At 44.2% G+C, this 11,330-nt stretch overlaps 1 protein-coding gene across 2 annotated transcripts in view; it reads right to left on the reverse strand.

The window, feature by feature from the left end:
• The window catches only part of LOC105943246 (zinc finger protein 883-like), a 58,992-nt gene extending 47,662 nt beyond the window's left edge, over window positions 1–11,330 (reverse strand). For both annotated transcript variants that reach the window (XM_055126611.1, XM_055126612.1), the window contains exon 1: window positions 11,242–11,330. In XM_055126611.1, the coding sequence (XP_054982586.1) occupies window positions 11,242–11,315 (74 nt within the window). In that variant the 5' untranslated portion in view covers window positions 11,316–11,330. The remainder of the gene's footprint in view (window positions 1–11,241) is intronic.

The following is an 11,330-nucleotide window of genomic DNA, read 5'->3' on the forward strand; positions in this document are numbered from 1 at the left end:
AAAGCTGGAGTGGCCATCCTGGTATCCGACAACATAGATTTCAGGATGAAAAAGATCAAAAGGGACAGCGAAGGTCATTTTCTGTTTATCAAGGGATATGTACAACAGGAAGAAATCACACTCTTAAACGTATATGCTCCTAACGAACGACCGGCTAAATATTTAAAACAACTCCTAACAGACTTCAAAGAGGACATCACTAACAGCACAATTGTAGTCGGAGACTTCAATACGGCCTTATCGCCTCTAGATAGATCCACAAGAACAAAACTCAACAAGGAAACACTGACTCTGAAAGAAGAAATTGAAGAGAGAGGCCTAATAGACCTATACAGGGCCTTACACCCCAAAAAGAAAGAATACACATTCTTTTCCAGTGCACATGGAACATTTTCTAAAATAGACCATGTACTGGGCCCCAGAACATACCTCAATAGAATCGGAAAAATAGAAATTGTATCAACCATCTTTTCAGACCACGATGCGCTGAAGATAGAAGCTAACCACTCACAAACACGGAAAATCAAATCAAACACCTGGAAATTAAACAATTCAATGTTGAACAATGAGTGGGTCAGGAAGGAAATCAAGGAAGAAATCAAAAGATACTTAGAAACAAATGAGAATGAAGACACGAGCTACCAAAACCTATGGGACGCAGCTAAAGCCGTGTTAAGGGGAAAATTTATAGCTCTCCAAGCATTCCTCAGGAAGGAAGAAAGGACCCACATAGATAGCTTGACTTCACGACTCAAGACCTTAGAAAAGGACCAGAAAAAGGACCCCAAACCAGACCGAAGGAAAGAAATAATAAAAATTAGAGCAGAAATTAATGACATCGAAACAAAAAAAACAATCCGAAAGATCAATGAAACAAAGAGTTGGTTCTTTGAGAAAATAAATAAGATTGATAAACCGCTAGCAAGACTCACAAAGAAAGAAAGAGAGAAAACTCTAATAAATCGAATCAGAAATGAAAAGGGGGACATCATAACAGAAACCAGTGAGATTCAAAAGATCATTAGAGACTACTTTGAAGGTCTTTACGCCACAAAAAAAGGAGAACCTAAAAGAAATGGATGGATTCCTTGATTCCTACAATCTCCCAACACTGAAGAAAGAAGACCTGGAATACCTGAATAGACCCATCAATGTTAAGGAAATTGAAACGGTAATCAAAAACCTCCCCAAAAACAAAAGCCCAGGCCCAGATGGTTTCACTGGCGAATTCTTCCAAACATTTAAAGAAGACCTATTGCCTGTTTTCCTCAAACTTTTCCAGGAAATTGAAAAAACAGGAACTCTCCCAAACAGTTTCTATGAAGCACATATCTCCCTAATACCAAAAGCAAACAAAGACACCACTAAGAAAGAAAATTACAGACCAATTTCCCTGATGAACACCGATGCGAAGATCCTCAACAAAATACTAGCAAATAGGATCCAACAACTCATCAAAAAGATCATACATCACGACCAAGTGGGATTCATCCCAGGGATGCAAGGATGGTTTAACATTCGGAAATCAATCAACATAATCCAGCATATCAACAAAAGTAAAGACAAAAACCATATGATCATATCAATAGATGCAGAGAAAGCATTTGACAAGATCCAACATCCTTTCATGATGAAAACCCTCGCCAAAATGGGGTTTGGAGGAACTTTCCTCAAGATAGTCGAAGCCATCTATCACAAGCCTACGGCAAGCATTATCCTCAATGGGGAAAAACTAAGGGCCTTTCCTCTGAGATCGGGCACAAGACAAGGATGCCCACTCTCACCACTCCTCTTCAATATAGTACTGGAAGTACTTGCGATAGCTATTAGACAAGAAAAAGAGATTAAGGGCATCCAGATAGGAAAGGAAGAAATCAAACTCTCACTATTTGCAGACGACATGATACTATATCTAGAGAAGCCTAAAACCTCTACTAAGAAACTCTTAGAAACAATAGACTTATACAGTAAAGTTGCAGGCTACAAAATCAATACCCAAAAATCCATGGCCTTCATATATGCAAACAATGAGGCAGAGGAAAGGGACATGAAAAAAGCAATCCCATTCACAATCGTGCCCCAGAAAATCAAGTACCTCGGAATCAGCTTAACCAAGGAAGTAAAAGACCTTTACAAAGAAAACTACAAAATGCTACTCCATGAAATCAAAGAGGACATGAGGAAATGGAAACATATACCCTGCTCGTGGATAGGGAGAACCAATGTTGTCAAAATGGCAATACTCCCTAAAGCATTATACAGATTCAATGCGATCCCTATAAGTATACCCATGACATTCTTCAAAGAAATGGATCAAGCAATCCTAAAATTCATATGGAATAACAAACGTCCAAGGATAGCTAAAACAATTCTTGGGAAAAAGATGATGGGAGGCATCACCCTCCCCAACCTCAAACTTTACTACAAAGCAGTAACAATTAAAACAGCATGGTACTGGAACAAAGGCAGAGCCGTAAACCAATGGAACAGGGTGGAATATCCCTACACACAACCCCAAATGTATGATCATCTAATCTTTGATAAGGGAGCAAGAGATGTGAAGTGGAGCAAAGAAAGCCTCTTTAACAAATGGTGCTGGCACAACTGGACAACCACATGCAAAAAAATGGGTTTAGACCTTGACCTGACACCATGCACAAAAGTCAGATCAAAATGGATTAAAGACCTCAACATTAGACCACATACCATAAGGTACATTGAAGACAAGGTCGGCGAAACACTCCACGATATTGAAGATAAACGTATCTTCAAAGGTGACACGGAACTAAGCAATCTAGTAAAAACAGAGATCAACAAATGGGACTACATTAAACTAAAAAGCTTCTGCACCGCAAGAGATACAGTGACCAGAATACAAAGACTATCCACAGAATGGGAAAGGATATTTACACAATACCCATCAGATAAGGGGTTGATATCAATGGTATATAAAGCACTGGTTGAACTCTACAAGAAGAAAACATCCAACCCCATCAAAAAATGGGGCGAAGAAATGAACAGAAACTTTACCAAGGAAGAAATACGAATGGCCAAAAGGCACATGAAAAAGTGCTCTGCATCACTAATCATCAGAGAGATGCAGATCAAAACAACCATGAGATACCACCTCACACCACAGAGATTAGCACACATCCAAAAGAACAAAAGCAACCGCTGTTGGAGAGGATGTGGGGAGAAAGGGACCCTTCTTCACTGCTGGTGGGAATGCCGACTGGTTCAGCCCTTCTGGAAAACAATTTGGATGATTCTCAAAAAATTAGATATTGAATTCCCATTTGACCCAGCAATACCACTGCTGGGAATATATCCCAGAGAGGCAAAAAAGTACAATCGAAACAACATCTGCACATGTATTTTCATCGCAGCACTGTTTACAATAGCCAGAATCTGGAAAAAATCCGAATGCCCCAGAACGGATGACTGGTTGAGGAAACTTTGGTACATCTATACAATGGAATACTATGCAGCTGTTAGAAAAAAGGAAGTCAAGAATTTTGTAGTTAAGTGGATGGGCATGAAAAGTTTCATGCTGAGTGAAATGAGTCAGAGAGAGACAGACATAGAAAGACTGCACTCATCTATGGTATATAGAATATCAGAGTGGGAGACTAATACCCAAGAACTGTAGAAATAAGTACCAGGAGGTTGACCCCATGGCTTCGAGGCTGGCCTCACGTTCTGGGGAAAGGTCAACTCAGAGAAGCGATCACCAACTACATTGTAGTCGAAGGCCATGTGGGGGAAGGGAGTTGCGGGCTGAATGAGGGCTAGAGACTGAGCACAGCGGCCACTCAACACCTTTATTGCAAACCACAACAGCTAATTAGAGAGAGAGAACAGAAGGGAATGCCCTGCCACAGTGTCAGGGTGGGTTGGGGGGGAGATGGGATTGGGGAGGGTGGGAGGGACGCTGGGTTTACGGGTGGTGGAGAATGGGCACTGGTGAAGGAATGGGTTCCCGAACTTTGTATGAGGGAAGTATAAGCACAAAAGTGTATAAATCTGTAACTGTACCCTCACGGTGATTCTCTAATTAAAAATAAATAAATTATTTAAAAAAAAAGAATTAGGCACTTTGGCCAGGCCCATCTCAATGCCAGGGCAGCACATAACTCACCGCTTGCCCTGGATCCATCCTGTCCCTCGTCGGGACCCTGCTTTTGGGGTGCTAGGAACTGAGGGCAACTGAGGCTTAAGTGGAGAAAGCAGATGCCTGGAAATGAATAATATTCGAAGCCAATTAAGTCCCAAGTTACAAAAGCATAATATTGTCTTCTTGTGTCCATACAGAAAGGCCATTGCTCTAAGGTAAACTAAGTTCCCTGTGGCAAGGCTAAAAGGACAAACACCATGTTATCCTACAGTACTCTACTTCAGATTCTTTGATTATATGTATCATGTATGACTTCCCATCTGAGGTAAAAAACTGTTCAAGATGCATCTAATTATATCCTAAAACCTTTTTTTTTTTGGTTTTTGGGTCACACCGGCAATGCACAGGGGTTACTCCTGGCTCTGCACTCAGGCGGTGCTCAGGGGACCATATGGGATGCTGGGATTCGAACCCGGGTCGGCCGCGTGCAAGACAAACGCCCTACCCGCTGTGCTATTGCTCCAGCCCCTATCCTAAAACCTTTTATAATCTGAGCACAAAGTATCAGACTAGTAAATTCTTATAACTTAAAGAGTAGGTACTTATTAAATGTTGTTTAAATTTTTCTAAAATAATTTTTAATTTCAATACATTTCTCCTTAGTCAACTATAAAATTATTACACTACCACCAAAAACTATCAACTCATTCTCTATATATTTAATTATATATTGAATAATTTTTTCACCAATTTTACTTAATGTAATTTAGTTACTTATCAATAACTACCACCCGTAAAATAAAGCATTTTAAAAATAAAAAATATATATATAGCTCAGCCCTCATACCTGAGTGATAATTCTTACTTGACAATTCTCATGTATACAGAGAGCTCCAGGTCAAGGCAGTTTGGAGAATATCTATGTATTATATATTTCCCTTTCCAAAAACCCCTGGACTCTCTCTCTCTCTTTCTCTCTCCCTCCCTCCCTCCCTCCCTTCCTCTCTCCTCTCTCTCTGTATCTTTCTCTCTCTCCTTTCTTCTTCTTTTTTGTCTGGAATATGGGGGCTGATGGATGGAGTTCTTGCAGCCCTAGTGTGTCATCAAGGAAGGAAGCTTCAGGCTAAGGAGAGCATGGGGCTCCCAGAATGATGTTTGGCTTTATTTGGAAGGAGGGTCATACCCAACAGTGTTCAGGTTCTACTTCTGTCTGTGCTTAGCCAGTGACTCCTGGCAGTGCTCACAGGACCATATGAGGTACCAGGATCCAACCAGCATTGATCATATGCAAGACAAGACAAGAACCTTAACTCTGCCTATTCCCCCTGGCTGCTCGGTGGCCACCATCTTCCAGAGGCCATTGGACAGTCAAGTATGGGCCAGCAGTGACAAGACACATGGGGCCTCACAGGATGGGGGTGGAACTGGCCCTTGTCCTCCCTTGCCCCAATGAGACCCGGAGTCGCTGCCCACAAACGGCCCCTCCAGCTGCTGATTAAGCTGCTTAACAGCCATGATCCCAGAGACACACAAACGAATCTTGGGACCCAGCGGCTTTTGGCAAAAATGCCTCCAGATTTAATTATTAAAACCTCAGAATTCCAAACTCGTGTGGCCCCCATCGCGGTCACACAACATCATATGCTATTCATAACACAGCGGGTAGGGCATTTGCCTTGCACGCGGCCGACCCGGGTTTGATTCCTCCATCCCTCTCGGAGAGCCCAGCAAGCTACCAAGAGTATCTCGCCCACATAGCAGAGCCTGGCAAGCGTTTTCGATATGCCAAAAACAGTAACAAGAAGTCTCACAATGGAGATGTTACTGTTGCCTGCTCGAATAAAATTGATGAACAATGGGATGACAGTGACAGTGAATCAGCAATAGAAAGCAAATTCTCTAATATTGCCTTTTCAGCAGGTCTGAATGTTGGGGTAAAATCCCAAATAATAATGGTGGGTCTGGTGCCGAAATATTGAATGTAATCAGAGTAGAGAGAGAATAATGTGGAAATCATCTGCCACACAGGTAGGGGGAGGGTTGGGGATGGGGGGTATCTGGGCATTTTGGTGGTGGAAAATGTGCACTGTCTGAAGGGAAAAAGCTTTGTAACTGTTCTCACGGTGACTCAATAAATAAATAAATGTATAAAAATAAATAAGTTAATGAATAAAATTAGTGCTAAAAGAAAAAAAAGAACCTTAAATCTTGTACTTTCTCTCTGGCCCAAATGTTCTTTGATGTCTTGGGGTGGGGTGGGGATGCTTAAGGTCACTCCTGGAGGAATTTGGGGAGCCATGAAGAGCCAGGAATCCAACCCAGGCTCCCACATGCGGGGTATTTACTCAGCCTGTGGAACCCTCTCTGACACAGAAAGAGCTTTAACGGAGAAAGAGATCAGGGATGCATGTCTCTAGGAAGAGCTGGGATCCAGAGCCTCGGTGCCAGAATAAACAGTGAAATCACCTCCTCAGCTGTTCCTCTGCGTCATACTGTCCCCTCTGCAAAACTAAACAATGTAAGGGTTAGAGTTTTAGAGGATGAGGTAGTGCAGTGGGTAGGGCACTTGCCTCGCACACAGCTGGCCCGGGTTTGGTTCTTGGCATCCCATACAGTCCCCTGAACCTTGCCAGGAGTGATTACTGAGCACAGAGCCAGGAGTAAGCCTTGAGCATTGCTGGGTGTGGCAGCCTCCACTGCCCAGCTTTCATACAAAAGGCACAAGGGCCAAAGTGATAGTACAGTGGGTAGGGAACTTGCCAGTGAATTTCAGAGTCAGAACCTCTTTGAATTTGTCCCGGAAGGACCCATGAAAGACCCATCAAGGCACAATTCAGCAACACTTCCTTGATAGTCCCTAGCAATGCTCTGTCTCTATCTCTGTCTCTTGCTCTCTCTCTCTCTCCCTCCCTCCCTCCTCTATTACCTAAACAAAACTATTTGGCTTCATAGTAAGGTATGCTAAATCAGGGAACCCTGGGCAAAGGCACAACAGACTTTCCTGGTCCAGTAATGAGCGCCCTGTCAGCCCAGTATGAAGCAACCGCTCTGAAAACTTTGGGTGGGGGTTCAAGTCCCAAGCTTTGCAGACACGAGGTGTAGCATAATAATTGCCTGGAGGGCTGGTGGGACCCCAACATACATGACAGGAGCTCAGGACAGACTTTCTCAGTCCTAACCTCATCTGAGTACCTCCTCAAGCTGACTGAGGTGGGTCAAGCAGGAAGGCAGGAGAGTCCCTGGGACCTTCTCCCTCCCTGGCTCCCAACAGCAGCCATGAGACCTCCCTCACATTGGCCTCTCCAGAGGAGGCGAGACCTAACTCTCCTCTCTAAGACCCTGACCTCTGTCCAACTACAGCCTCCCACACACTCTTGTCCAGTTCAATTGAAGGTGGGTGGAAGAATGACCAGAGTTCAATGGTTCTTTGTTTGTTTGGTTTTGGGCTACACCTGGCGATGCTCAGGGCTTACTCCTGGCTCTGAGTAATATGCAAAGCAAATGCCTTACCTGTTGTACTGTCACTCCATCTCCTCAAGGGTCCACTCTTAGCCAAGAGCCACCCACCACAAAGCTTGAGGCCTCCCTGTCATCGCAACACTGGCCTGTGACTGAAGAAAACTTCGATCACAAAAAGGTTTTTTTTTTTTTTTTTTTTTTTTTTTTGCTTTTTGGGTCACACCTGGCGATGCACAGGGGTTACTCCTGGCTCTGCACTCAGGAATTACCCCTGGCCGTGCTCAGGGGACCATATGGGATGCTGGGATTTGAACCCGGGTCGGCCGCGTGCAAGGCAAACGCCCTACCCGCTGTGCTATCTCTCCAGCCCCACAAAAAGTTTTTTTAAAAAAAGAATTTTCTAGAATAAGCAGGCCACTAGATGTTTATGTGAGTCCCAAGTATGCATGAAACTCAACTCACTTTCATTTTGTTGGAGACAAAGAGATAGCATAGTGGGGAGGGAACTTGCCTTGCATGTAGCCAACCTGGGTTTGATCTCCAGCATCCCATATGGTTCCCTGAGTGCCGCCGGGAGTAAGCCTTGAGTACAGAGCCAGAAGTATGCCCTGAGCATCATCAGGAGTGGCCCTCAAAAAACACCCAAAATTTATATAGTTATAGATAAAGAGGTGTCATTAATGGGGACAGAGGGAAATGAGAGACAATGGGAAGGTTACTATACATAGCAAATTAGAGAGGGCAGAGCAATAGCACAGCAAAGAGCTGACTTCGCATGCAGTCAACCTGGGTTTGCTCCCCAGCACTCCAGATGGTTCCCCGAGCACAGCCAGGAGCGATCCCTGAGCACAGAGCCAGGAGTAAGCCCTCAACACTCCTGGGTATGGCCCCCAAAACAAAAATCAAAGTAAGCCGTGTCATGTGTCTAATAAAAAAAGAAACCTGAGGGCTCTTGAGACTAAGTGTCCTTAAAAGACAATCCTAGGCCTTACCCAGGGCTTCCAGGTTCTTGTCCTGTCTCCCAGAAAAGAATTTCAGGAGTAGACAAGCAGTGAAGTAAAAACAGGTTTTATCTGGAGGCTTTTAGGAAGGGGAAGGAAGGAGAAACTGGGCTTTTCTAGGGGGGGAGAGAGCCCCCCACACATGCAGCATTAGATATGAAAGCATTAAAGTCCACATCTCAAGAGGGGAGATGTGGGCAACATGTGTGCTCAGGTGCCACATGTGCTCAGCCACGTGGGCACAAGCAGCACATGGCCTCAAGCAGGGTGTGTGCACCCTTCCTCTGTTCAAGGTGGCTTCGATAGGGTTTCTTCTTTGAAATTCCTTTTCTTGGCCTTTGTTCCTGCTGGAGCTTCTCTTGCAGTGTGTGTGTGTGTGTGTGTGTGTGTGTGTGTGTGTGTGTGTCTGTGTGTCTGTGTGTCTGTGTGTCTGTGTATCTGTGTGTCTGTGTGTCTGTGTGGAGGGGTTTCCAGCCTGCTCTGGGTCTGTTGGCATCAGTTGAAGCCTTTATAGGCCCAAGCTCACAGGAGTGCTCTTGGCACCCTTGGGCCATTGGTCTTATTCCATTCTAGGAATTCCATTGCATGGGGGCGCTTCCCTGTCTACGTGCGTACCTACATCATTACCAGTGTTCTAAGCTGTGCCTTCAGAGTCTACTTTTACTTGCAATAAATCCGCCATGCTCTCCCTTCTGTAACTAAGTCTCCTGGTGGAATTCTTTCCTTCAGAAAGATGAAGAATCCAGATTCCAAAAGCTCCCATGCACTCCTTTTCCAGTAACAGCATATCCTTGAGACTGGGGAGACTTATCTTCATTTGCCTGAATGTGTAAGAGCTTGGTCAGAACGCTGGTGTCGGGATCGAGCAAATATAAGCCTGCAGCCCCCAGAACCCCCTGAGCTGTGCACGTTCTGGTGTCTGAGGGACTTTGGAAGAGATACCTCTCCTTGCATCCAACCAAGACCTGTCTCGGTGTATGTTTTGGTTCAGCGCTGGCCAGGAGAGGGACCCATTGAGTCAGAAACAAAACCTCCATGGAATATTCAAACTCACTGATGCCCAGAGAACCATGCAGAAGCCTGAAACCCCGTTTTAAGAGAAATTTGAGAGTGATTAAAATGATATCGACAGTGAAAAGTTAGCAAAAGAGATTTCCTGCTAAATGAAAGTGAACGAAACAGTAGGCCCTATGAAACATGAAAATGTTTTAACTTATGGAAGTGTGTACAATTTTATATCCATTCATTAAGTATTAGGTTTGGAGGCCAAGACATAGAAATACAATGGTTAGAGCACATACTTAGCATGTGTGCAATCCTGGTTTCATCCCTGACACTACCATGGTCCCCACTCCTCTGGCACGGTGTGGGGGGCCCAGGCAATCCCTATAATACAGGTCTCAGCAGCCCTGCACTCTCAGACTCTGGCGTGGAACTGATGGCCCAGCAGGTTAAGAATTGTAGACGCAGGGGGCTGGTGGGACAATATAGCGGGGAGGGTGCATGCCTTGCACATGGCCAAACTGGGCTCGAATCCTGGCACCATAAGGTCCCCTGAGTCTGCCAGGAGTAATCTCTGAGTTTACAGCCAGGAGTAAGTTCTAAATGTTGCTAGGTTTGGCACCCTGCCAAAATATAGATAGATAGGTAGATAGATAGATAGATAGGTAGATAGATAGATAGATAGATAGAGAGAGAGAGAGAGAGAGAGAGAGAGAGAGAGATTCAAGTCCTGGGGGCTCCTACAGCTGGTAAGGTGCTTGCCTTGCACGTGACCATCCTAGGTTCTATCCTGAGCCCCACAAAGAGTGATCCCTGAGCACAGAGTCAGGAGTAAGTCCTGAAGTACTGACCACAGTTGAGTATGTGCCCCCAATTTTTTAAAATTAGGATTTTTTTGGTTTTTTCTTTTCTCTCTCTTTTTTTTTTTTTTGCAGCGATTAGATGGCACCCAGGACCTCATCCATGCACATCCATGCAAACAGGGCATGTGCTTTACCTCTGAGCCACATCCCTGACCCCAAAAAATAAATCAATGTTTGATGTATTTATACATGTGAGAAAGAAATCTGATGGGTAGCAGAGATGAGGGGGCAAGAGGGAATGTGAGTATATTCACTGTTATATTTATCTCCTTTTTGCTTTCCTAAAATGAACATGTACTGCTTTTGTAATAAAAAAAAAAACCCACATCAAGGACATCTTTCATTTTATTTTAGTGTTTTTTTTTTGTGTTTGTGGTGCCAGGGATAGAACCCAGAACTTCAGACATGCAATCCAAGTGTGGTGCCACTGAAGGGGACCCTCTGGCCCTGCCTTTCATTTGAAAAGAGTTAAATAGGCTGGAGAGGAAATACCATACAGGGCCTTGCTGACCCAGACGTTTGCCTTGCGTGTCAAGTTTAAATTGAAGTTTTTCAAAGCTGGAGTGGTAGTATAGTGGGTAGCGCTCTTGCCTTGCATGCAGTTGACCCAGCTTCGATTCCCTACATCCCATCTGGTCTCCCAAGCACTGCCAGGAGTAATCTCTGAGTGTAGAGCCAAGATTAAGCCCTGAGCACTGCCAGGAGTGGTGCCAAAACCAAATAAATAAATTGCAAGTTTTCTTTTCATTTCTGTGAACTTTCTTGAATCTGAAAAATAATTTTGGCTTCAGAAATGGCTTACCTTGAGAAATAGTACAGTGAGCAGGGTGTTTGCCTTGCCCACAGCTGACCAGGGTTTAATCCCCAGCATCTCATATGGTCCCCTGAGTA

Source organism: Sorex araneus, chromosome 2 (assembly GCF_027595985.1).
Source record: "Sorex araneus isolate mSorAra2 chromosome 2, mSorAra2.pri, whole genome shotgun sequence".
Lineage (NCBI taxonomy): Eukaryota > Metazoa > Chordata > Mammalia > Eulipotyphla > Soricidae > Sorex > Sorex araneus.